The sequence below is a fragment of the Lipotes vexillifer genome, unplaced genomic scaffold (assembly GCF_000442215.2).
Source record: "Lipotes vexillifer unplaced genomic scaffold, Lipotes_vexillifer_v1.1 scaffold137, whole genome shotgun sequence".
Classification (NCBI taxonomy): domain Eukaryota; kingdom Metazoa; phylum Chordata; class Mammalia; order Artiodactyla; family Lipotidae; genus Lipotes; species Lipotes vexillifer.
The window spans coordinates 2,406,898-2,434,147 of NW_006775780.1; the positions used below are offsets into that span (position 1 = coordinate 2,406,898).

General features: G+C 39.9%; 1 protein-coding gene across 5 annotated transcripts in view; it reads right to left on the minus strand.

Moving 5' to 3' along the window:
* Positions 1 to 9,556: 9,556 nt before the first annotated feature.
* BTBD3 (BTB domain containing 3) overlaps positions 9,557 to 27,250 on the minus strand; it is a 36,324-nt gene continuing 18,630 nt past the window's right edge. The window contains exons 1-4 of one of the 5 annotated variants that reach the window (XM_007450200.1): positions 15,753 to 15,877; positions 15,144 to 15,426; positions 13,884 to 14,002; positions 9,557 to 10,884 (exon numbers count right to left, since the gene is read on the minus strand). In XM_007450200.1, coding sequence (XP_007450262.1) covers positions 9,852 to 10,884; positions 13,884 to 13,966 — 1,116 coding nt within the window. In that variant the 5' untranslated portion in view covers positions 13,967 to 14,002; positions 15,144 to 15,426; positions 15,753 to 15,877 and the 3' untranslated portion in view covers positions 9,557 to 9,851. Of the gene's footprint in view, positions 10,885 to 13,883; positions 14,003 to 14,109; positions 14,470 to 14,569; positions 14,661 to 15,143; positions 15,530 to 15,752; positions 15,878 to 27,250 lie in introns of those variants that run through there. The other 4 variants (XM_007450203.1, XM_007450204.1, XM_007450201.1 and 1 more) reach the window with 4 other exon arrangements.

Sequence of the window (27,250 nt, forward strand, 5' to 3'; positions counted from 1 at the left end):
GGAATTGAGTCTGGGGTCCAAGTTCGAAGGAGCACAGTGTGTTCACGTGGGCCCCTCCAACATTCAAGCGAAATGCTGTGGCCGCCTGATGGCATAAATGACCCAGTCAGCCACACCCCGTCCTTATCCACAGCCTTCACCACATGACTTTGCTGCCCTTTTCAATAAAGAGGTAGAGTCTAATTCCCCACCCCTTGCATCTGGGAGGCCTTCTGACTTGTTCTGGCCAACAGAACACAGCATAAGTGATGACATGCAAGTTCGGAGCCCAAGCCTCAAGAGGCTATGCACGTTTCCTCCAGATGCAGGTGACTTTCATGTGCCTCGGCCGTCGCGACGAGACCACGCCTGGGCTAGCTTTCTGGAGGATGAGAGGCAATCGGAGAAAAGCCACCCCAGCTAACCCTCACACGTGAGGCCAAGTCAGCAGAGCTGCCAAGACAGCCCGCAGCTGTTCCGAACATGGGAGCATAAATGCATTGCAGTGCTACACTGAGCTTGTGTGTGTCTGCTACGCATTATTTGTATTTGCATTATTTGCATCATATGTATTTGTACTTTAACAAATGTATTTTAAGTATGTCATTCTGGGGGTCAGGTTGGAGGTAAGAAGAAGAGAACAGGGAGTGGGGGCTACAGAACAGGCTGGGCAGGGGCTCCACCAGGACCAATGGGGGTGGGAATATCAGCCTGGGTTTGGAGGCTGGGAGAGGAGATCCTGCAGGCCGAGTGGCCAGCACGTACTTGAAGCAAGTGGAATGTTAGAGAGACAGGGCTCAGAACTGGAGTCCCCAGCATGGGCAGGCACTGAGACCAGTTAATGGTGATCAGAACTTAAGCAGGTGGCATGGTCCAGTGGGCCAGAGTTGGGACCAGACACTGATGAAAGGGCTGGGGCTATGAACTCGGGGGTGCAGGTGGAGGGCTGGGGGGTAGAGAGAGATTGACAAGAGTGAGCTCAACAGAGTTCAGCCTCAAGAAGTCAGGGAGTCAGAGGCTGGGCCTTCTAAAACCCCTAGTTTATTTCATCCACTAACGCAGACTGGGGTCGTTTGGGGTGAGCTTCAGGGTCCATGGGTTCGGAACATAAGCTTCAGACTGATTTCAGGGTGTGTGTGTGGTGCCAGAGCCCCCAGCAGGGTGCTGAAGCTAAATGTCCATGTGGGTGTATTTTTTTCAGCACATTTTCTACACCAGGGGTTCTCAACCTTTCATGGGCATCAGAGTCCCTCATACCTGCTCTCAGCTTCACATAAACGCGACTGGCCCCTGAATGAGAATCTCTGGGGGGTAAGGCTCCTGAGGGCTTATTTTGCAAAACAGAGAACCCAGAACAAGGGACCAGAAACTAACTTCCAGGAAACCAGGGCCCAGCACTGGCTCAGGACTAGGTAAGCCTACAGATGGAGGACATCGTGGGGAGGGCAGGTGGAGAGCCACCCGCAGTGGGGGACACGGACTCGGAGATGCCGGGGCTTCTGACACACCTGTGTTTACCTGAATGAAAACAATTAGCCCTTCAAATATTCCCTGTAATATTCACATCACTCATAATGAAGGTCAAATCTGCTTTCAACACACAGCAAATAATGTCAGAGCTAAAACTGATTTTAATCCCCAAATAACTTGGAGAAGGGGTTATATCCAAAACTGTCTGAGACTGTAAGCCAAGAAAAAAGAGCTTATTTTGACTCTAGCAGAACTTGGAAAGGGGACTTCTTTCACCTGCAAAATAGACTCCTCCTGGAAGATGTCTTCAGAAGGTCTTTCAAAAACTCGCTGTGTACTCTTTTACAGAGTAATTTTCTGAATCCTAGATAACTTCCTGGCTTTGAAGGCATCTGACATGCTAGAATCCACCTACCTCAGTGGTGTCTCATTAACATGACAATTTAAATGCTTACTAGAAATACGGCTAAAATATGAGAATTCTTCAACAATATAGCTCTTTGTAACTTTATATACTCCCTACCTATTGGCCATAGTTTATTTAAAAGAACAGCAACAAAATGACCCTTTTTAATTGTCTGCATTGACAACTTTTTAAAAGTGTGTGTAAACTAAAACTGGTTCTCATAAAGGCACATATGAGGGAAATGCATGGGTTTAATTTGTGGCGTTTCATATTTTGTTTCACTTAACAACACTTTTATGATACTTCCTGTTTGCCAGGTACTGTCACAAGTGCTTTAGAAATATTAGTTAATCATCATAATAACCCTATTAGGAAGCACTATTATTACTGCCATCTTTCTTGAGGAAACTGAGGCTCAGAGAGGTTAAGTAACTTGCCTGAATTCATATGCAGCTAGAGCGTCAAATCCAGGTAGTCTTCCTGCAGTCTAAGTTATAAGCCAGCACCCTAAGTTGACTCTCTTTGTTTTTCCTTCTTCCTAAAAGAATCTTAGAATCAAGGGTGGGTACCTATAAACCATCTACAGAGGATGGTAGAGTAAAAACTGTTTTCTTTCCCTTTCCATAAGGCTAAATATAAAGCAAGAGGCTTCATTCCAACTTCACAAGCCCCCTTTTGACTGGATGTCACAGCCATTGCACCCTGGTTGTCTCTCCTCAATGTTTCTAGGATCTTCATCCTTCTCTCCATTTCCTGGCCCCCTTTGATCTTTGCTTGCATTACTCACAGCCCTACCCTCTCCTCCTGCCTCCAGTCTAATCCAGTCTACCCTTCCCTAAGTTCAGAAAGATGTTTTTAAAACACGAAACTGCTGTCTCATCTCAAACCTCTTCAATGTCACTGCTTTTTTCTGTGGATAAAAGCAAATTCAGCCCAATATGTGAAGTGCTCCACATTCCTGCCCGGTTCATCATCCTGCCCCAAGGCTGGCCCTTTACCTGAGCCATATCCAGCTGTTCCCAATCCTATCCCCCTGCTGTTTCTCTCCTGGAATTCCCTTCATCCCTATCCCTTCCCTCTAGTTTGCATCATCAGTCTCCACTAGATAATTCTGCACTAGATAGTTCTGATGCATCCTTCAAAACCCAGCTCAAGCATCATTTTTTCTTCCACCCAAAGGTGATCTAGATGACCCTTCCCATTGGTCCCATAGTAGGCAAGGCATTTCTCTACTGCCCCTTAACCCTACTGGTTTATTTCTGTACTGGCCCCTCCCTGACACACCACTCACTTAGATGGGTGCTACTCAAAGTATGATCTGCAGACAACAGTGTCGGTCAGCATCATGTGGATGTTCCTTGGAGAGGCAATTTCTCAGGCCCAACCCAAGACCAACCAAATCAGAGGGCAGAGGCCAGCAATGCACAATCCTCTGTGCCAACAGCACAGCAGCACTGCACTGGACCAGAAGCTTCTGAAAGCACTCACCTTGTCTCATAGCACCTCTTACTGCCTGGGATGAAGCCAAGAATCCACGAATGATCAATGAATGAACGTTGAGTTAATCCTCTGAATGATTCATTAAACCTGATATGTCTTTCCTGGGGAGCTACATTATCCAAGAAGCACTAAATACTAAAAACTCTTTAGTCCACTTATGCCTCCAAATATTCTTAGAATTGAAACTTTTCTTGAACTTTGAATTGGATAAGGCTCAGGAGTTCTGAAGGTTTGTTTCAGCACTATTGGAAGAGAGGTTGAAATAACTTTTAAGTTTGGGGCTGGTTAAGGCATGCACAGAAGTGAAAGTTCTATAAGATGCATAGAATGTCTTAAAAAGTACCTTTTTATGTATTCTACTATAGAGCAGAAGGTAGTAACCTCCATTTCAGGCTTTGAAAGATTGTTTGAAGCTTCCTTAAATAGTCATTATCTTCCCTTTGATTATTTTTTGAACATAACAGTCTAGGAATGAAAATGCAAATTGTACAGCCACAGTAAAGACTGCTATATATCATAATATTTCACAGACTTTTCCAGTTTATCACAAAACAGTCTTTATGCTGTATGCTGGTCATGAAGATTTATTGCAGCACTTCTTATTAAAATTAACAAGGCCTACAATGAGGTAACACCTCACACCAGTCAGAAACCCCATCATCAAAAAGTCTAAAAGTAACAAATGCTGGAGAGAGTGTAGAGAAAAGGGGACCCTCCTACACTTCTGGTAGGAATGTAAATTGATGCAGCCACTATGGAAAACAGTATGGAGATTCCTCAAAAAACTAAAAATAGAGTTGCCATATGATCCAGCAATCCTACTCCTGGGAATATATCCGGACAAAACTTTAATTGGAAAAGATACATGCACCCCTATGTTCACAGCAGCACTATTTACAATAGCAAAGACATGGAAGCAACCTAAATGTCCATCAACAGATGAGTGGATGAAGATGTGGTATAAATACAGTGGAATAGTACTCAGCCATAAGAAAGGATGAAATAAGGCCATTTGCAGCAACATGGATGGACCTGGAGATTACCATACTAAATTATGTTAAGTCTGAAACAGAACACCATATGGTATCACTTATATGTGGAATCTAAAATATGACATAAATGAACTTATCCAAGAAACAGAAACAGACTCACAGACATAGAGACAGATTTGTGGTTCCCAAGGGGGAGGGGGTGGGGGAGTGACGGATTGGGAGTTTGAGATTAGCAGATGCAAACTACTATATGGATAAACAACAAGGTTCTACTGTAGAGCACAGGGAACTATATTCAATATTTTATAATAAACCATAATGGAAAAGAATATGAAAGAGAATATATATATATGTATAACTGAGTCACGCTGCTGTACAGCAGAAACGAACGCAACATTGTAAATGAACTATACTTCAATAAAATAAAATTTTAAAAATTTAAATTACATTAACAAGGCCACTAGGATGACTTATTATTAAAATTTTCCAGGTACAATTTCATTCCTCTAAAACAAATTGATGTAAAAGAGATAGTCTATTAAATATAAACTGTTCACCTAAGTCATAAAAACAAAAAATACACCTTAATTTTGAAACAATTTTCTGTACTGCTGTTGCATTAAGTGAAAAACTCATCCTTAAATTCTAAAGCACAGCCTCTCTTCACAGCACTTAGCTTTGTTACTACCAAGAACAGCTTAAAGAGGAATCAGTAGGAGCAAACTAACATTTCAGTGGTAGTAGTCTAATAGGCAACTTTAATTATGTCCTGTACACAAAGTACATATTTGGCAAAGTAAAGGGTGGGTGTTTTAACTATGTATCTTGAAGTGAGGAACTTGTTAGAAGTGAGGAAATTGTTAGAAGCTCAAGTATAAAATAGTAGCATCTGCTGGCAAAACTGCTGTCCAATAGACATATAAGTAAACAGGCAAATAGAAAACTACCATTACGAGGACATTTAAGATCTGCATAAACAGGAATTGCACCTTCCCCACCGCCCTCACTCAAAAAAGGCTCAGAAGAAGAAACAGAGGGGAGATGCCCAATTTGGGAAAAGGTACCCAACGATTCTTCAGTGACTGATCTACAGATGCTAGTGTCTTACACTGCTTGGTGTGTGACAAGGTGAACCAGTCTTGCTCTTCCTCAAAAGTACTTTCGTCTCACCTACCTGACCATATCTTGGTTGAGAAACTTTTCTCACCAGTGCTTAGGTTGTTTAAGGAAATAAACGAAGAGGTTGTTGTTGAAATGTTCCCCCGGTTTTAGTTTTGTTAAATGATCTATTCTAAAAACTGGAGGATAACATTAAGTTTTGAGCAAAGGAAGTAGTTGGTCAATAAATGTAAATGGCTCAGAAAAAAATGCTGAAATCTATTAATTATTGATAGAAATCAAAAGCGTAGTCATCTACTGCAGCATCTCAAAGGCATGCGCAGCCCTCTCTAACAAACACTTAAGGTACCCCCGGTTTTCAGGGCCACTTGCTTGTTTCGGCCTCTAAGTTTCACGCTATTTAGCTCCTCAGGAATGCTTTTCTCCTTCCTGTTTTTTCCCAAGTTTAAGTCCATGGCTTTTGTCGGCAAGCCAAAGAGTCAACTGGGAAGAAAGTGTAATTTCAATGACATTTTGATCCTGAGTGCCGACAGAAGAGGAGGATCATTTCCAATTGTCTTGGGATATTAAAAACAAACACATGTGGATGAAGTTTAAAGAGCACCAGAAGAGATAATGGCTAAGACTTTCCTGGATTAGGGATCTTTGCAATCCAGGTTGTATCTGTAACTACGCTGATGAGAATGGGTATTTCCAGTTCTCTTACTCTTTGGAGTAATTCCCAAAATCCTTTGAGTAGGTATATGCTATAGAAACTGAACTATGGAAGTAGTTAAGCAAACACACAGGGTTTCACAATAAACTCTAGTATAAAAGTAACAGAAAGCTGTAGTAAAAAAAAATATGTACGTGTGTGTGTAATTATGTATGTGTGTGTGTGTGTATATATATGTAGTTGATATAGGGAAATATAATGGAAAACAGTTGAGGACTTAAAAATTATATTCACAATTGTCATATGACATTTACCTTTTTTATTTCTAGATGTAAGCAATTATAACAAAGCAGGAATAAGCAGCAGCACTGGTCACATCTAAAGCTAGATGTGATCTGGTATCAATAGCCCAGAGTACAGGGAGATCTACTAGACATTTGAGCAATTCTACCCAGAATGCCAGCCAAACACAAACTCCATTCCTGGAATATAAATGTATCCATTCACTCCCTCTCATCAACTTCATTCACTCCCTCTCATCAGCTTAACAGTCAGGCTTTCCACAATGCAAATGATTAACATATTCATTGTTCTTTTATGCTTTTGCCTCAGAGTTTTACTTCTTTAAGGATCAAGGATATGTGAATAACTTAGCAAACAAATGCTCCTGAAAAAAACCATCTCTGTAAAATATAAGTGGAACCCGAAGTGCCAGAATGAGTTTGTTTTTTTACTATTTCAAGGGACCTACAAAAATGCTAAGGAAAACAAATCTATGAACCAGTTTTTATTTTATTTTCACTTAACATGATTATATACATTCATGTGTCTAACAAGATCTGCACTGTTACATTAAAAATACAGTACAATAACATTCAACATGAGGTACTTCATATTTATATATTTTTCCTTCATAAATAATGCTGTTAAGCTACTGAATTCAAGCACTCTGATGCACAAGTGGCTAGTGTCTTGAATTAGCGAGCTTATTTAAACACCTTAAAAAAAAGACAGTTCAGTGCAACAGTTATGTAGAAATTAGACCATTTACTTAAATACTATATTAAGATATGCTTAAAGAATGTTACATTAGAACTGCTAGCCTAGCTCCCCTTATCCCCAGGATATAAACAATGACAAAGACTGCCAGGTACATTGGGAAAAGCATCTATAGGGCATTGTTCAATAAAGTTGCGTTTATACGCTACAGTTGCCCGCCTTGTCAGAACAATGGTTTCTAGCTTTAAAAGCTACAAAATTTGAGATTACCAAAGAAAATAAAGCAAGCACATTAGCCTTAATTCCATGTCACTGAAAATGCAGAAGGGAGAATAGGATTTAAAAGATAAAATTTTCTTGTTTTAAATACAACTTTCAAATTTAACCCACAGATCTTGGCAACAGCCAATTAGATGATGGGTGGGTTTTGGGTTTTTCCTTTTCAGGTGATAGCAATTAATATAAAATTAAGTTCTTCCACACCTAGTGTACAGGATCTCACGTGGCTCTCACCCAGCGGTTCCCCAGCCTCTGGAGGGCAGCTACTAACAGGAGCACTGACCATGGGTGTTACTGAATGAACAATCTTCACTCTAAGGTTATCACACCCACCGCCAACAATCAGATATGATGAAATTAGTGCTAAATAAAGTTTCTTCTCCTCTGGCTTAAAAAGTAGTGCCTTCCAATTAGGTATATAGTCTACCAATTTGCAAGGTAACTATGAGTTACCGAAATGTTTAACCATAATTTATAAATAAAACCCTTTGTAGAAGTATTTTTTAAATTGAAGACGTACCTTTATTTCATAGTTTGCCAAAACTACTGTCATCTTGCTAATAAGAAATAACTGTTAGATAATTTTGGAAAGTTGTCCTGGGAATACTCATCTATAATCACCGTAATAGCTTTTGATCATCTACGCTGACATAGGGAACGGTAAAGGTGATTAAAACATTTCCCATAATCCAGTGTTCTCCTCCGTCAGGGAAGCCGGCCGAAGCACCGAGCCCACGTCTACAGGGGGAGAGGTGGCCCAGAAGCACAGGCAGTCACTCACTGGGGCCCAGCTGGGGCCAGCAGGGGGACCTTTTCTGTCCCAGCCCTCACTGACCAGGCAGGGAGGAGACAGTTCCTGAGCTGGCACGCACCTGACGGCGCACGGGCACCCACGCACACACCCACCCCAGGACTAACCCCTGCTCCAGAGCCAGCTTCAGGCTCACAGAGCAGAAGAAGGAGGCGGCCAGTGACCACACTCGGGGTGGCGGGGAAGCCATCTCAGGATCACGCTGGGCAGAAAAGCTGCCCAGAAACACATGGATACTTCAACTGGGAGTGAACACAGTGGACACCACCAGGGTCACGGGCACTAAGCCAGCACAAGCCTTCGCTGAAGGAGAATGTTTTGATGAGCTTTTCCCTCCTTTGTTTACATTATCCGTGGACAAATAAGAGAGCTGGATGTGATGCTGAGGCAGTGAATATTAGGTATCATCAAGTGTATCGCTCTAGACCATTTTCTAAAAACCCTGCAGGCATATATTGGCATTTTAAGGTGGCCAGAGGCCAGATTCTAGCAGTCCAGGAACAGGACAGAATTATAATTAACTAAGAAGATACAACGTGGTTAAAGTAGATCCGGTGAAATACATTACAGATTAAAAAAAAAATCAGTGAATAAAATATCTTATTACATTAACATGTGGTGCTACAAAACTAATTGTTATTCCATTCATCTAAAGAATTGTTTGGTCCTCTTTTCATGGGAAAAAGGGAATAGGAATTCTATACAGTACAACTTTTGAAAACCAGCAAATGGCAGGGATCACAAGCTAAGCAGGGAAAAGGGTCTGACTTTTTCAAACTCTGTATTATAATTTGTCATCAATTAAACTATCTGTTGTATGGGACTGTTTTAGGCTTCCTTTTAAAACCGTTTTAGTTTAAATTAATAGGCCTGCAACTTTTTCCTAATGACAGTAAAATTTTATAATTTAGTTACTTCTAAAAGAAGTCTCTGTACTGCAATATTCTGTCTTCTAAACTAAAAGAATATAAATCTGCCTGTAGCAAAAGTCATGACATAAAACTTCCAATTTCTTACTTGCTTACTTTACATTGACACTTTGCAGTTTAAAATTTAACAATCTTATGAATTTATTAGGATTTAAGAAAAAGCAATGCCCAAAAGTAAAATATTTAAAAGGAAATAAAAGAAGGTAAAGGTGACTACTGTCTACTTTCTAAATTATTAATTACCAAGCAAAACGTCTTTCAAAATTGTACACTGAGGTTTACCTGTTTTTTGGGAAGTGAAGGGTTCTGTTTAAAAATAATGCTTGTTATTGTTATTTTAGACTGTTTATTCCTATTTAAAATAAAGCCCAAAAGGGAATTTGAGGTGATCTGAAAATTGTCCTAAGAGGGACAAAACTGGGAGGTCAGTGGGGCAGTTGGAAAAGAACTCAAAATCTCCCCAGATGTATAGATCCAACTCTAAGAACCACAAGCCTTGATGAGAACTTGGCTCTTTTAGGCATAGAGTTAAAAGCTGAATGCTGCATTTTTGTCTGTACATAATTAAAAGGTTGAAAGAAATTAGAACCTGCCTACAGCTCTGTTCATTACAAATTACCTGCGCTGATCGCATATCTGCAGCTGAGCTAAGCATCAAGCAAGCAGAAGTGTGGTGTGCACCTCAGAGCCTGCACTGCTCTGGGAAGCGTGCTCAAGCATAGAATATAAGTTCGGGGATCTGCCCCCCCTGCACCCCAGTGCCGTTGGTGCTGTCCGACGAGCACTGGAACTGGACAGTGACTTTGCCACACTGAACTTCTGTCATGCCTTCCTGTCCAAAGTAGCTGAGCTCATTGCCGTCCAGGATCACGCTGGCCGTGTAGAAGGTGTCCGGCTCAATCTGCACCGGGTACTCAAACCACACGGGGAAGGTGTTGCTGGAGCCATCTGAGAAGTACTTGCTCAAGTTCTGCCCCAGGACGACGCCCTGCCGCTTGAGTTCGATCTTGGCACTGTACTCGGCTGAGCCGCAGCTGGAGCCGTACAGCCCGAAGCCCGCGATGAACACCCTCTTGTCAACGGCGAACTGGATGCTGTCACAGCGGCCCCGGTAGCGCCACTGGTTGCTCCGGTAGGCGCACGACTGGAAACGGTGGCAGCGCTGCGGGACGAGGCCCTTGCGGGCTTTGCTCACGAACTGCAGCTCGGGCTTCTTGGCTGCGGTGTACCAAAGGAAGATGTCGTTCGTCTCATTCAGAGTTAAGACTCCAGACTGTGCAGCACCGTTTGCAAAATCGTCCAGGGCCATGGTCGGGATGCGGATCAAGTAAAGCGCCTTCCCGAGGACCTTGCGCTTGTTTTCAATGCTCAAAGCCAGATCTTGTCGCTGGCATTCCACTTCAGCCCAGTTGAGAGCTGCCTCGAAAACCACAATTTCTTTGGCATTCAGAGTTTCCCTGCGGAGGATACTTTCTAGTGTCTGGAAGTCAATATCACAGAACCCCTCAGACTTGAGAGCGAGCTCGGCCTGGGCATCGATCACCTCCCAGCACCGCTGGGTCAGGTCCGGTTCCTCAAACAGGCAGCTCTGGGACAGGAGGACACAGGCGTTCTTGGCGCTCAGGCTGGTCTCCAGGAAATTGACGCAGGCCCGGGCGAGGTGAGGGACGATGTACTTTTTGGCAGCATAAAGAGTGGCCAAGACTGTGTCAGCAGCCAAGTCAATTTCATCACAATAGATGTATCTGCAAGAAAGAGCGCTGCATGTAAATGGAATTTTCACAAAAATGAATGTGTCCAGTGAGAAAAGATGTAACTACTTTCAAGTTAGTTCCAAGAAAATCATCTTATGTGACAGTTATTACAAACATGATTAGACATTAAAACAACATCTGAAATACATTCATAAGTTAATATTTCAACTTAGTAGAAAGTTTGTATAATTAAAGACATTAACTTCATGTAACCATTCTAGCCTCTATTTTAAAGCTACAAAATATAGAAGATACTAGAACTGCTTAAGAAAGGGCTGAAATCAAAAATAGTGAATATGAGGAAAAAATATAGCAAAATTCTATTATATATACTATATTTAGTTAAAAATAACCCCCATATGTTTTAGGAGAAATATATGTATGTAGACTTACTTAAAAATTTTTCTGCAAATTCAGATGGAAACAAGTATCTTTAATATCAATACTGTAATGTTAGCAATGATTGCATCTTGACGCTTTTATATAAGAATGACTTGGATTTTCCTTAAACGCAAAACCTGATCTTAAGATATTTTTCAAGTAGTTCCAAGTTCAATAGATTTTTAAATATGGGCTCCAATGCTATCTTCCAGTTAACTTTACATAGAATCCAACGCAGGCTTTGTATCTGGCTTTTTTTTTTAACTCTAAATTCTTTCTTCTCCCCCACACATTCCTTCCACCTTCAGAATTAAAGAATACATTATTTCCAGATACACTTAATTAAAAAACAAAGTTAAGAAAGTCTAAGTATGTACTATTTGTGTGCTCCTGTGAAGTGTCCCCATTTCAGGAGATAAGACACTTCTTATTGTTTTGGGGGACAGTGTCAGTCTCCCAAGATGGTATGTAAAGATAGAAATCATCTGCTTCTTTTAGATGCTGTGGCTGACTAAGAGATAGTAAGAACTGCACATGAGTAAAAAATACATACTAATAACATAATTAAAAAATTTTTCTAGCTACTTGCTGTGACATTTTCCTTAGTGAAACACATATAACAGGAAATAAGCAATAGCTTCTGTAACAAAGTACAAAAATATAAGGATGGCAATGAGAAAAATGACCACAATCATGAATGGAACCTGAATTTTTTCTCCCAGGAAGCCCTTACTCTTTTCTGATAGACTAAGCCAGCCACTGGCAAGATGGCAAGACTGCTCGACTAAATACCTGCAGCACCAGGACCATGGGGAGGATTCTGCAGCCCGGTCAGCACTTTGTAGCTCTTACCCTAGAACTGGCAAGTGAGCAGTCTTCCCTTTTCTTGACAGCCCCCTTTCCAGTAGTACTGGCTACTAACCCACAATGCAGGGGTGAGGAAAACCTGGCCTCCGCTATCCCAGGCAACTACACTGTGCTGATGAAGTACAGCATGACAGTAAATGGCACCTGCTACATTTCTGATTCTTACCACTTTATGTGGACTGCTCATATAATTTTAAAAAGCTGTATCAAGATATATTCTAGGCAACACATTTATAAGAAAAGATGCCTGTCAAATGATGAATCAAATGGCTTAGGTGAAACGGAATTTTGTGACTCGTACTTGGGTTTCCTAATTATGTACCTATATCTGCGGCAACATAACAGTCTACTTGACTACAGTGATGACAAAAAGCTGAGCTAGTGTCAGCATTCTCCTCTGCAACAGACATAATGTCAAATATACAAAGCTAACTTAACTGGGGAAAAAAACAACACACAAAAATCGCTACAGGTAAAATTGAGTTCTGTATGTATATCTCTGAAACATTACCAAGGTCACAAAGTGTCTGTTCGTTAAAAGTATCGGATTAGTTTATGTTTTGGTATTTCACGTGCTCACTTGCCTTTAATTTCCCTATCTCCCACTATGAAAGTTCTAGAGACCAACAAATGGATTTCAAAACTATACTACACATAAAGAATTAAACACTTTAAAGTTCTGGAACTAACTATAATACTTATTTTTCAGTAGGCAGAAGACAATATATATCAACGTTTTAAATGTTTGTGGGATTACTGTCCAACATGTTGAGCCAATGAATAATTTTTTTCAACAAACATTGTAATTTATTCCAGTGACTCAAAATCCCCACAGCAGCAGGTAACCTTGAACTCTGATACACTTTGGTGTGCTAGAATAAGAATCAAGAATAATCACCTAAATATTACTTAGAATAATCACTGGACCCTAACCACACAGTAGACTATCACACTGTCCAGCACCAACACAGGTCACAGAAGTAGATTCTATTTATCTGGTTAACATTTACTGGATTCTGAAAAAGACCCATGAGAGAGAAAACTATTTTTAAAATAAATTTATATCTTATAACTTTACATTTCTGTATGACCAATTAAAGTTTTTCTGAACAAATCCATATAAATCTATAGAAAATTATTCATCTTTCAAAAATTTCTCCTCTACTACAAAATGCAAATGTCTCTTATCCTTGACAAATAGTATCTGACTTCATGTGACAGCATGTGTATGTATGTGTGCATCAAGATCAGACAATTTCAACAGATAATAAGTTTTATAATTGCTGATAGGAGACAATAACTCCTAGAAAACATAAAAACCTCCTAACTGGTAGTATTTAAATAATGTATATAATTTCTGGAATTGTGAAGCAAAAATATAATTTATGTCTTTTTAAAGACTTCTTCACACACAATACTTTCAGAGAGAACATGCTCTATTAGATAACACACCAGAAAGTTATTTTTCTTTAATTATAAGTCATTAAAAATGAAATCACTATACGTGCCACTTGCCCCCAAATTCCATGTCAAGGTGTGATTGTAAACGCTTGCTTCATTCCACATGCTCCCCATGAAAGATGCACAGGAGTTTTCATCAAAAACACTTACAAGGTAAGCAGCACCCACTTTCTTCATCAGTCTCTCTTTTCTATTACCTGGAAGTTATACTTAACTGTGAAACCATAAGAGCACAAAAACAGCATAAACAAACTCTTTCCAAACATACGCAAGATGCTTACTTCAGCATAGCGAGAAAAGCAGCAGGGTCGACATCTGGTATACGGATTTCATCTTTGTCCTCGGCAAGTTCTCCGTAAAACATTGCATGGAAAACAGAGCTCCCAACAGCTAAAACATACTGTGGAGAAAGGGAAATCTTATTTCATGCACTAAATTGAAAACATTTTCAGCAAATCAATCCAGAAAAACAACTCTTAGCAATCAGCTTTAGTGGACACAGAGCACCTAACACCTGCTCTACTGACAAAGCCAAGGTACAGTGGATCTGGCCATGAAAGCAAAAGACAGAAGTTCATGTAAACCAGTCTCTATGCTGCTAATTATCAAGGCTTTAACAGACTGATGCTCAAGTTCCCTCATTATAAAATAAATAAAATAAAAGCTTATCTAACAGATTTCTCAGAGAAGGGTAAACATATGACTTTCCTAACCTATCACAACAACTTCCCATGACTGTAGAGTTAAGAGGGCATGTTTTTGTGTGAGAGATAAAGCAGGGTAGAAGGAAACAAAGAAAAAAATTAAGCGTGGCCAAGGCCCTCTGGAGACGCTGCGCTTTCTCTGTGATCCGGTGAAACACTCACTGCCTGCCATTGGCAAGCTGCCCACCCCAAGTTCCAGGCTCACGGAGAGGGTCCCTCTTTGTAAATCTCAGTACTAAACGAGTAATGCATCTGTTGCTTACTTTGTGTCCTGGCAACCGCTGAGTCCCACCTGGTGGCCCAACCACAAAATGTACATCTGCCATCAAATCATTATTGAACATCACTGCATTTCTGTAAACAGAGGCAATTCATTAATTCACAGCGTTTTAACACCCCCTCCCCAACATACAAAACCCACAAAAGATTCACAAGCTAAACAACAGTTTAATAACTTCAGGGTAAAGCTACAAATAAAGGTTCCAACTATACAACTGCGTCTGTAATCACTGCAAACACATGGAAGTAACTGAAGTTAAAAAAAAAAAGTTATCCAAACTTTTCTTTAGACTTAAGGACAAGTAAAAGGTTTCTATCTTCTATAACCCCCAGACACAGCCCTGTCACCTAAATGTTACAGCTTACAAAAACATTTTTATCTAAGAGGAAAACAGCTGTACTATTCTGGAAAAGATACAAGGCAGTTTTCCATTACCAATAAAGCTTCTGGGAAAAGAGGAAACACAGATTTATGTTAAAATACATTACACGTTGTGCAAAAGCAGAAACTTCAACACAGGAAAACTTTTAAAGTAAATATGCTGGCCCGGCACTTACCTCTCTCTAATGGTGGGATAAAGACCCTGCCAATTCGGGGCCGGAATAAGGTTGTTGTTACTGAGATTCTGCTGGTGGTACTGCTGGACAGTGGTGCTGCTGGAGTTGGCTGGTTTTTTTCGGGGGAATATATCAGCAGCCATCTTCTTCTTCTTTTTAGTCTTCAAGGTAATTATTTCATAACAAACTGGAGGCAACTTGCTGCTGCTGCTGCTACTGCTGCTGCTGCTACTGCTGGGATTTGTTTTCTTCGAGCTTTTCTTGGACCTGTTCTTTACCGTCTCTGGAAGCATCAAGAAGAAGGTGAGACATTTCATGTTCTTTTCCTTGTCATCTACCATGAGTACAGTAGGTCTCTCTTTATAGCCAGATATTCCAAATCGGTGTGAACATCAAGGAAAAGAGGCTAGCACGAGCTAAGATGAGAACAGAAACCAGCAAGCTGATATTTTGCTTCTTTTCTCAGCCGGGCAAGGTGACCTTTTTTTACTATGTTGAATTAGAAACTGGCTTTAAGTTTTATCCAGTACTGGGTCTGTTAAATACATCCCCATCATGATTCCTGTTTCTCTTATTTGCTCATAAAAATAACCCAGTTTCCTAGATCACCTGAAAATGCTACACTGCGCGAAGGTGACAGGCAGAGAGCCGTAGCACTTGCTTTCTGAATTAGGTTAGCAAGATGTGCTGGAGCCGCGTGAGTCTGTTCGGCCGGCTGAAGTTGTGTGGTGAATGGATCAGAGGAGAGTAGGTATTACAGCCCTGCAGATGGAGTCAGACAGCCAGTGCTCGGAGCCAATAGCTGAAGTCACCAGTCATGATTGGACCAAGCAAAACAGTGACACCTATTGTAGTGTGCATAGTTCTGATATTAAAGGAACAGCAGTTGCATTCTCTTGGCTACTATATTATAGTACATTTAAATAAGATAAACAACCTATGAGATATATCTGAAAACAGGAAGAGAAGAGTTTATGTCCACAGATTTTTCTTCGGTAGCTGTGCATTTTCATTCCCCCAGTTAAACAAGCAGGGACTGATATCTACTGTTTCTAGTAAAACCTTTATCCCGGCAGCATCCTAGTACTTCAAACAAAATCTTCCATTCTACCAGCTAAAGGGGATTATTAATAGCAAAACCATATTACACACATTTATTACAGCTTAATGGGAAGGAATGAAATTTTTCTTTTTCCTTTTTTAGTCTCTTTGAATGCAAGTTATAGTCTAGTACAAATAAGAGATGAGGTCATGTGTTCAGTTTACCCCCCCCCACCCCGCGTTTTCTAAATCCTATAATGATCTTTGACAGGATTCCCAGATCACAAAATACTGTTAATTAGACTAAAATGATACCAGTAGGTTTAGCTGCACTGAAACATAAGACACATTCTGGATGTAAAAATAAGATTCAAATGAGACAAATCTGGTAATCAGTGTTTAAAGGTTGTAATTCGCTAAAAATATGTGAAATGGGGCCCTGTTCAGGACTTCAAAAAAATTCAACCTAAATGTTATGGTTACATTTAGCCTCATCACAGTTTTAAAGAATGTAATTCACGAATTCTAACACAAAACCAATAATAAAGCTACCCAAAATGATACATGCTGCACAGTTAAGATGCAAACAGGTTCTCTTGGCTTTGAATCAGGACAGTACTTAACTACTACATGGTTTTTATAAATGTGAATCCTCCAACGTTTCTAGCTTTGCTGAGTAAGGAAAAACCAAAACACCTGCTGCAGGTTCCACACATGCGCATGCATTTCTAGGGGAGCCTAATGAGGAGAATGAAGCACTATCACTCCTACTGGTTTGAAGGGCAGCAGCCACGTGCTGCCCCCACCTGACACACCTTCATGATCACAGCCCTGCTTGCTGCACCACATCCATCTGAATAATGAGTTCCTGAGAGCGAGGGCCCAACAAATGGGAGCTTTGGTTGCTGTTATAACCGACAATCTACTAAAGATAACACAACTAAAATCAGACTTTAAATCCCTGGGAACTGGAATCACTAAACTGAACCAAGGAATATCCTCTTTATTGTCATCATTATTATTCTTAAACCTGTTTACAAAGCCACTGCAGGACAGAGTGTGTGCAAAGAGAACCATGGTCTTTAGCACAGGTTGTTCACCCCCATTTCGTACAAACCCTGAAGTGCCACGTATTTACTACAAGTACCGTATTCCCAGTTATAAGGCTAACACACACACACACACACACTTCCAATTGCCTGCAAACACACTTCACACAATGTGTGTGTGTGTGTGTGTGTGTGTGAGAGAGAGAGAGAGAGAGAGAGAGAGAGAGAGAGAGAGAGAGAGAGAGGGAAGGAAAGAAACACATGGAGAAAGGCACAAAGAACAAACAAGTGAGTTCCTATTAGAGCTAACTTTTCAGAATATGATTAAAAACAAAGGATTTCTCTCCTGCTCAAGTGCTACTGAACTTCCTGACCATCACCATCCTAGGAAAGTCCCCGGGGAGCTCCTTTTGACTGGGATTAATTCCCTGTGTACTTCTAACAAACCTAGGCTCCTTCAGGTCAGAAGTAATCAATTAGAATGGAAGGGAAATGAAGGGTTTTGAAACAGACTTACCAGCAGCTGGAAAGATAAAACAGACAAAAAGCATTAAAGACAGACACAAGAACTTAGAAGTTTTGTGGTTTTTATTCATTTTGCATATAGTTCAACACCCTTCACCAGAAGTCTCCAAAAAACACTGCTCTTATACCACTAGAATAAAGGAAAAAGTGCACGTAATAGTTTAAGAAAGAAAATTATATAATATTTTAGAAAATGTTCTTTATAAAATTAAGTTTCAGTTATTTAGAAAATTAAGTTTTGTGGAGAAGCTTGGAAATATTTATTAAACTGGAATCACCTAGAACAGTGCTGCAAAGAGGGGCCTTGTCCTTATTCACGGATGTGAGGACTGATGAGCACGGCTGTTTTAAAGACTTTTTTTTTTTTTTTTTTTTTTTGCGGTATGCGGGCCTCTCACTGTTGTGGCCTCTCCCTTTGCGAAGCACAGGCTCCGGACGCGCAGGCTCAGCGGCCATGGCTCACGGGCCCAGCCGCTCCGCCGCACGTGGGATCCTCCCGGACCGGGTCACGAACCCGTGTCCCCCGCATCGGCAGGCGGACTCTCAACCACTGCGCCACCAGGGAAGCCCTAAAGACATGTTTTTAACTACAAAAAATAATCCAGTTTTTTAAAAAATAAGATATTTTAATTTTTGTAGCCAATTTGGAAAGGCATGAAAATGTGAATAAAATCAAGACAATGAAAAGCTTATTGAGAGCCACCTTTTCTTCCCACGATAATAAGGCAGTTAATATGAGGTCCCTGCTACTGCACGTGTGGTCGAAGGAGCAGCAGCAGCACCTCCTGGGAGCCTGTTAGAACCCATGGCCTCAGCCAGACTCTGCATCAGGATCTGTATTTTAACAAAACTCTCCAAGTATATATGACATTCAAGTTTGAGAAAACCTCATACACATGACTAAGGGAATGTTACAAGGTCTTCCCAATGTTCCAGTATCAACATCTGGAGCCACGTTTCACATTCAAGTGAATGGACAAATAATTCAAAATAATTTAATTTTGAACCTTCATGTCTTGTTCTGAAATTCTGATCAGCCCCTAAGTGTCAAATTCTATGATTCAGATGTGTAGAAATCCAACTGAGAGGTCCCCAAATATTTTTCAATTTTCAGGAAAAGAAGCTCAAGCCCAAATTATTTTAAAGGGCAGTGACAGAGACAATTAGTGGGGAAAATAAAGGATTAAAAAATGCCAAGTGTGAAACAGATGAACCACCTAATATTTTAAAATAATCTACTTCAAATTCTATTTCAAAAAATTAGCACTGTGGTACAGCACAATTAGCAATCAAATAGTCTAGTTCAGTCCTGGCTCAGCCACTAAAAATTAAAGAGCTGTGTGTGTGTGTTGGGAGGGGGAGGGAGGGAGAGTGTCGGAACACATCATTTAGCCTTTAAAGCGCCTACACAATGAGGAGGTTCATCCAGAATTGATGAGTGTTTCTCAAACTTTACCCTCAATCCACAGTAAGAAATCCATTTTGTATTCAGACCCGGTACTAACACACACAAACACATATATCTATATACAGATGGAAAGAAGGTCACAAAACAAAACTTATGCTTAGCATGTTATGAAACACTCTGATATTTTCTGTTTTATTCTTTTCTTTTCAATATTGGTTTTGATACAGTCCATTGATTTCATGACCACAGTTTAAGTAACACTGGTCTAGATTATTTCCAAGGACTTTTAAGGCTTAACATCCCAGGGTTCTTTCCTATCAGGAATTTGGACTAGGGGCCACCAGACAAGGAAGAAGGCAAGGCTGCATCAACTTCATGGAGCCCATGAAACAAACCCCTCAAATCACATGCAAAATTGGGAGTCTGCATTTATTTTTCTGGAAAGAGAAGCCATATCTGTCTTTCAGAGTAATTCATGATGCAGAACATAATAAAATGTTATGGAAATCGCAGATTAATTTGAATAGTCAAAATATTCATTGTATCATTTCATTTTCTGCTTTCATTTCTATAGTCTATCTCATTAAACACAAATTATGGCTTCTTTCCCCCCCTTGAAATTAAATATAAGTAGTTAAAATCCCATCTATTGAATCTGTAACCCATAAACATCACCCACTGGGTTGAGGAATAAAGAATACCAGCCTGGTATCTACTGTCAAATTTCACGTCTAAAATTTCTTTCGGACTAGCATACTACTTGTTCCTACACGTCCTGAATTTTAAAGCTGTTATGAGACATGGTTAATTTGCCCTATTAAAGTAAATAAATAGGTGAAGTCAAGAAGCCCATCAATCTTTTATGAAAGTATTCTCAAAATACAAACATGCTGATCATGCAGTGTATTAGGTGTCGGGCATGCAATGGTGAGCAAGATTGGGAATCAAGCTTAAAAGGTTAGCGAATAGCAGTGGATTTCAGATAATTTTATAACTGCCGGAAAGTTCAATCACCTTTATCTCTTCCCATTCAATTCCCGATAATAATAAAATTATGAACAGAATTAAGCTCACTTAGATCAAATTATCCGCTTCACCACTGGAAGGTTTGCCAGACATCCGGTCTTTATTTGGTATTACAGAATCTTGTTTATTCAGTTTGGGGACTTAAGGTTTGGAACTAAAAGGGACTATAGAAATCATTTAATGTAACTCTGTCCCACAGATAAGGTTAACTAGGGGTCCAGAAGATTACGGGATTTGTGAAAAGTCCACAGTTAGGTTGTGGGGCAATGTTCAGACTAGAGCGCAGATTTCCTGACTGCTTGCTTAATTGTGTCTGTTCCACTCGCTCTAGTTTTCACCCACAGTAATTACCCCACAATCTTATGTAATGCTTTATCTTCATATTTCTAATCTACTTTAAAAGAAAAACACATGTCCAAATTTACAGATATGAAAACCGTGAACATATATATACTCTGTACCCTGCAGGAAGCAACTGCTAGAAGAATGGGGAAGGACACTTTCTGGGAAGAAATGGAGAGGAACTGTAACAGGAAGAAACACAGGAGCGCAGCAGCCATGAGGAAGCCACTCAAAAACAGAAGAGGCTCTCCAGTAAAATGAAAATTAGAAAACCAGCCATTCATGGTTAACACCAACAAATGCGATGTCAACAACTAACAACGCGGGCAACTCTTGTTTCACTTGCTCTAACCTTGCTCTCCTTGTCTGGACTTGTATTTGGTTTACTACAAGACACCTAAACAGCTACAGGGTGGACACCTCCAGAACCTAACAGAGCAGAGTAATATAACCTGATAAATTATGATGGAACAGTGTTTTGGTTTTGCTTATCTTTCTCTTCAGTACTGAGAAAAAGTTATGTTTGTGATTTGGGAGGTATAAAACATAAGTGACAAAATGGTGGCAATCTCTAAAGACAGCAACAGTTGCTGGAAAACAGACTATATGCATGCTAAATTTGGAAATAAATACAGTCAAGCACTGGCAGCACCGTATAGTGGGGAAAAAAAAGAGCCAATAACTAGCGAACTTAGGGTTACTTAGAATCTGTAAACCTCATTCTACTCATCTGCCAAACGGGGTGATTCTACCTAGCTCATCCCTTTCAGGTTTCTCCTGAAGGCAAGATTACATGCTTGTGAAAGCACTTTGATAGAAGTTGAAAACACTCTGCAAAGGTAAACTTCCACTATTAGTAACTATTGCACCCGAAGCAGGAAATATTTGTGATACAATTTTCCAAAACACAAAAACCCAAAGATTGATCTGGCTCCCTGCCCTCCTAATCTTCCTGGCTTACAGCTACTGATATTTCATCCATCTGCAGGCTTGCTCCAGTCCCAAGCAGGCTCCAGTTTGCTGGGGCTCTTGTTCAGATTTTGCAGGTGAGGTTCAATAATCAAGATCTCTGTTGTGCATTGTGATCAGGTCCCACACAATGCCCAGTTGTGCACCTGGAACCCACATTCCAGGCTGGGTGTCCACTGGACTTCGAGATCACCTGTTGGTGGATACCCAGCTGTACCCACCTCCTGAGAGAGCCCAAAGTGGCAATTAGTCCAGAGCCACCCAGCACTGTCTACATTAGCAACTCAATTTGGCCTCTCAACAATGACCCAATTTGAATTCTAGCACCAAGGGTGATGATAACTAAAACAAACACTTGGGCAAGGCATGCCTCTGGGTGGCTGGAGGGATGAGGGTCATGGGCTGTTTCACTAAGTCATTTCCTATTCACCACACAAAGTTCCAGTTAACCTTAAAATTGTACATTAAATTTGGAAAAAATGCCCAAAGGTAGAATGTGACAATTCTTTGAAGGCAGGAACAACGATTCTTTCAAAATTTCATGTAGCAGTTAACATATTTGATGATTATAGCTATGTCTATGGGTACCTTGTTTGGACTATTAAACAACTCAGCTAAATGCCATATCATTCTCTATCATATGTTAAATGAGGTGATCTTGAGAGGAACATATAAAATATATCATATGAGATACTCTAATGATAGGTATTTAAAAAAATACTATAAATTCTTTCGTAAAGTTTAAGATCCTTTAGTAAACAAGATAATCAATTGCTAATTTTTATATACTCTGAGCGATCTCGTGTTGTTTCCTTGTGTGTGAAAGTTGTTGACTACACAATATCTCTTATCGTTTCCAATTCTAGATTTCTAGAATTAAAGAATCTGTATAATGTTTGTTAGAAATAATGATTTAATATAATTTTCTTTGTATTTTAATATTATAACCAAAACCCAACTAAAACTCTATGTATGTATATATAGACATGTGCCACATTTTACTGGTTATAAGATTCCTTTTTCTCCCCCACTGCAACATTTTAACATCTCTGAAATTGGGCTGAATCTTATAATTGATGGCATTTTATGAGTATAACTTCAGGCTCCTCCCCTTTCTTATTGGTACATAAAATAAAGGCATACCTTACAACTGATGGCACCTTACAATCAGTGAAATAAGGTAAAATATATATAATTCAACAGAAAAAAAGGGCTCTCTTCTTTAGGTTGGTTAATTATTCCCCTAACCAGGCAAGATGCCGGCTCAGAATTCTGGCTGAACTACATTAGAATAACTGAGCTTTCATCAACTAGTCATTTGATAAAGTATATAATCACAATTCTCAATGGAGACCGCTGCTATGACAACCAATGATATGGTAAAAAGTCTACATGGAAATTCCAAAATGAGAATTTCCATTGCCAGGACTGGTAAGAGTTTCAGCATTAATACAATGCATTTCTACTAAATTCTCATGGCACACAACTATAGATGTACTGAAAACTCCTTAATAGAGAAGCCTATTAACTGTGTAATATTTGCTAAAGATATTTTATCAATCAATCAATCAAAGATTTATTAACCTACAACAATGTGATACATAGGTTAAACCTGGAGCTAAATGACTCCTTTGAAATTATTAATAATTTTCACACAAATAGAATCAATATTAAAATATTAGTTTTAAGAGGGAGAAATATTACCATATTACAATGATCCCATTATATGTATGACTTTCTCCTAGGTACTTGAAAACAATTTATCCAAAGAAAAGTAAAACCAGGCCTCAGGAGGTCTCTTCTGAGAAGGCCCAAAGGGGGGCTGTTCTAACCCAACAGGGGACATTAAACCTATTGGAAATTCTGGAAAGGACTCTGCCTGACCACAGCTGTGGTTTTTTCCAGGTCGGCTGTTGGCTTTAGTTGACAGAGGAGGAAAATATGTTTTAGTCAAATAAAAAATATTTTTCATAGATATTTTTCTACTTTGCCTACTATATTTTTTTCTGATATTAGGAAGATAATAACCAAAATCATCTCTACACTCAGATCATTAAAATCCAAAGGCCCTCTTCACTTACGTACTTAACCAAAGAATGTCTGGCTTTATTTGATAAAGTCACACTTTTCCAATGAGCACATGGAACAGGAAGAAAAAATCCTGACAACCTTCAAACCAACCTTCAAACCATTCTATATCGGTCCTGTTTATTAACAGGGTAGATGTAACAAACCTATTTCCCCAACATCTACAACTTAGTGAAAAAGCTCTGCAAGATAAAACAAGATTCCCAAACACAAGTCACTTCACTGTGCGTTTGCCCTCAGTCACTCAGGGGCACTTAGAAATGAGCACTGCTCTCCTCTCCCTCAACATAGTACAGCCCCCCAAACACCTGAGGGAATGATATACATTACCTTACATTAAAAATTGTTATCACTGTAAAATCAGTAGGATAGTTTTGTTAAAGGCAAGGCGAGAAAAAAACAAAAACCAAAAAACTTTAATTTCCTATTTTAGCAGTCACATAGAAAAGACAAGTTACCAATTTTGTGTTTTGACTACCACCATACACGTATCCACAAGAGCCTCAGTTAATTACTATTTAATGAAATGCCTTCCTTCATTTTTACAATGTATGTGACTAGAATGAAATATAGTTATTTTAAGCAAACAATACAAGATCTAAAAATAAGAGATCTGCTATACTGAGAGAAATTGTGCTACAGGAAAACACAAACACATCTGAAATTACCAGGCATCTTCAAACCCAATTTTTAATATATCCTTTCTAGAGTAGAGACCACCAAATGAAAATGAAAAAAGCACATACATTTCTAAACTGAGTCACAAAAACATGTTCTAACAAAAAATCCAAGTAGAATTAGAAGCCTGTGATGGAGGGTTATTATAGAAACCAGCTTCTGGCAAAAACTCAAAGTAAAATCTGTTTTAAGTCCAAATAAAAAAATATGTTTTACGCTACTTTTAATTAGCTTTAAAGTCTACAATTCCCCATGACTGTTGTGAAGGACACAATATAAAGGCACACTGTACTGTAAATGTTGGCATAACCTTAACTATATCAACACCAAGTAACATTCAGAGATGACCACCATTTGCTGCAGGAAATATTTGGCACCAATAAAGTACCCCTTGTTGCTTCTATCTCTCATGCTGTTCTAGCCAGAATAAAAGTTGAGGGGTTTCTATACAGAGTTTCATTGCATGTGTCAGAACTAAGAAAATGAGGTACTTTAAACAAAAGTTCAATTCTAATAATATATTTAGCAAGTTTTTGTTTTGTTTTGTTTTTTTAATTAAGAGCTGCTATAGAAGTAGGTCAGTACAACTGCCCGGAGATAGAGTATAAAATTTAGTTGCTCATAAAATAATGCTCAAGTAAGTTTCATTTAGAAAGTCAAGACTATTTGTGAAAATATGTTCTCAAATTTGGGTTTCCCCAATCTCTGCATCACACAACAATAAGTAGACAGTATTTACATGTGTACCTAAGTAAAATGAGTAGATTAAAAGCATTCGAGTCAAAAATATATCTTTGAAAAGTGGCCACTCAACTATTAGTGCTCCAAATTTTTTAAGTAACACTCAGAGAAGCAATGGTTTTACCACAGTCAAGAACTGCCTAGACTCATACAAGAACTGCCTAGACTCCAAATTTTTTAAGTAACACTTAGAGAAGCAATGGTTTTACCACAGTCAAGAACTGCCTAGACTCATACAAGATCCATGGTATTGATGATGACTGGAACCAAACCAAGGAAGAGTTGACAGTCTCTGAAAAGGGTGATCAAAATTAAAGGAGTCAGGTCTCTGCATAAAGCATTTTACTAGCCAGCTGTAGGGATGCCATGATCCACTGAGAGTTCAGTACAGGAGACCTGGTTGATGTCAGTATTTGTTTAATGTAATACTCTCTCATAAAATGTAAAATATGGCATAAAAAGGAAATGAAAAGGGGTATTTATTAAGTGGCATGTGGCCAAGTTTTTTAAATTAATTAGTTAATTAATTCATTTATTTTTGGCTGCGTCAGGTCTTCATTGCTGCACGCGGGCTTTCTCTAGTTGTGGCGAGCGGGGGCTACTCTTCGTTGCAGTGCGTGGGCTTCTCATTGAGGTGGCTTCTCTTGTGGAGCACGGGCTCTAGGAGGGCAGGTTTCAGTAGTTGTGGCTCACGCTCTAGAGCACAGGCTCAGTAGTTGTGGCACACGGGCTTAGTTGCTCCGAGGCATGTGGGATCTTCCCAGGCCAGGGCTCGTACTCGTGTCTCCTGCATTGGCAGGCAGATTCTTAACCACTTTGCCACCAGGCTAGTCCCAGCATGTGGCCAAGTCTTAACCAACTACTCTGTGCTGCTCTTCCTAAAGAGGTTACCATGTGAAAGGAGGATGGTCTCACCTGTTGCTTCAGCATGCTAGGCGTGCAGACCAAGCATCTATCTAGAAAAAAAAAGAAGAAATTCTGTCTCATCTTTCTCAGCGAGAGGAAGCCACACAGTTTGCAGTGTATTCTGGATCTCCATGACCTGATTCCAAGCCCTGTGACTTGTACTCCTCATTCACTCACTTTGCAAACAAGACTATTCCTGAACTGAAATGAGCCCACTGCCTCCCGCCATCCTCCCTGCCCTCGCTTCCTTACAACCCACCTGTCGGAAGCCTACCCATCCTTCACAACGCAGTCCACAGACACCTCAACAAGGAAGGTTTCCCAGCCTCTCCACGCCGCACTTTCTCACATTTCATCCTGCCTTAGGTGGTCTGACTATGTGAGTTTTCCGAGGGCCTCATCTCCATGCCTCCCAACAAGAGATAAAAGCACCACACTCACACCTGGCTTACAATCATTCTGTAACAGGAACGATCAAGTCCAGCACTTATAAGTCCATCTAGAACCTGAGATTGCATTGTGGAGTGCAACTGGTCCTGGGCTAACATGGTCTGAAACTGAGGGCTGTCAAGTTTCCAGCTGTCCGAGATGCAGGTTTACACGAGGTACAGTGGTAAAGAACTGAGACATCTGTGAACTGTGTCCTGAGGCTTCCCGAACATGTCTAAGCACAAATGTGGTTTTATAACATTGCATCCATCTAGCATCTAGTCCAACTGAAAATACTAAAGCACGACTTAAAGCAAGTCCCCATACGTGCTCAGAGCAAGGCTTCGTTTCATTAGAGTCTAAAATTTAACAGATATTCGCATAGTCAGAGAGAAGTATGGGCTAATGAGGAGCAAGACTCAGTTACCCGGGACAAAGCTGCCTTTATCAACTGGTCTCAATTCATGGCCTGGCGTATTTATTTATAGCACCAGTAGAGAATTTTAGTGATTTAATGAACTAAAAAGGATAATAAATTCTCAGCAATTCACTTGAAAGGAGGAAAGCAGTCATATGAATAATCTTAAAAAATGGATAATTAAGAAGACTTTTATATGTGGCTTTGAAACGTGTTTCGTCTGTACTTAACGCTGAATGCAAGGATTTCTACTACATTAGACACACCCAATCTTCAAACAAAGTAATAAAACAGGCCTGTGTGTTCAGGACTGAGTATATGAATAGTCTAGAAACTCACCCCTACCCTGCAAACAAACCACACTGCTAGAGATGGGCAATGTCACATTTCAGATTACTGCAGGGCACAAGCACAAGCAGAAAAATGCACTTCTTAACACGTGTCTGTCTCGGTGAAACACTTTACTAAGAAAAACTGGAGTGTTAAG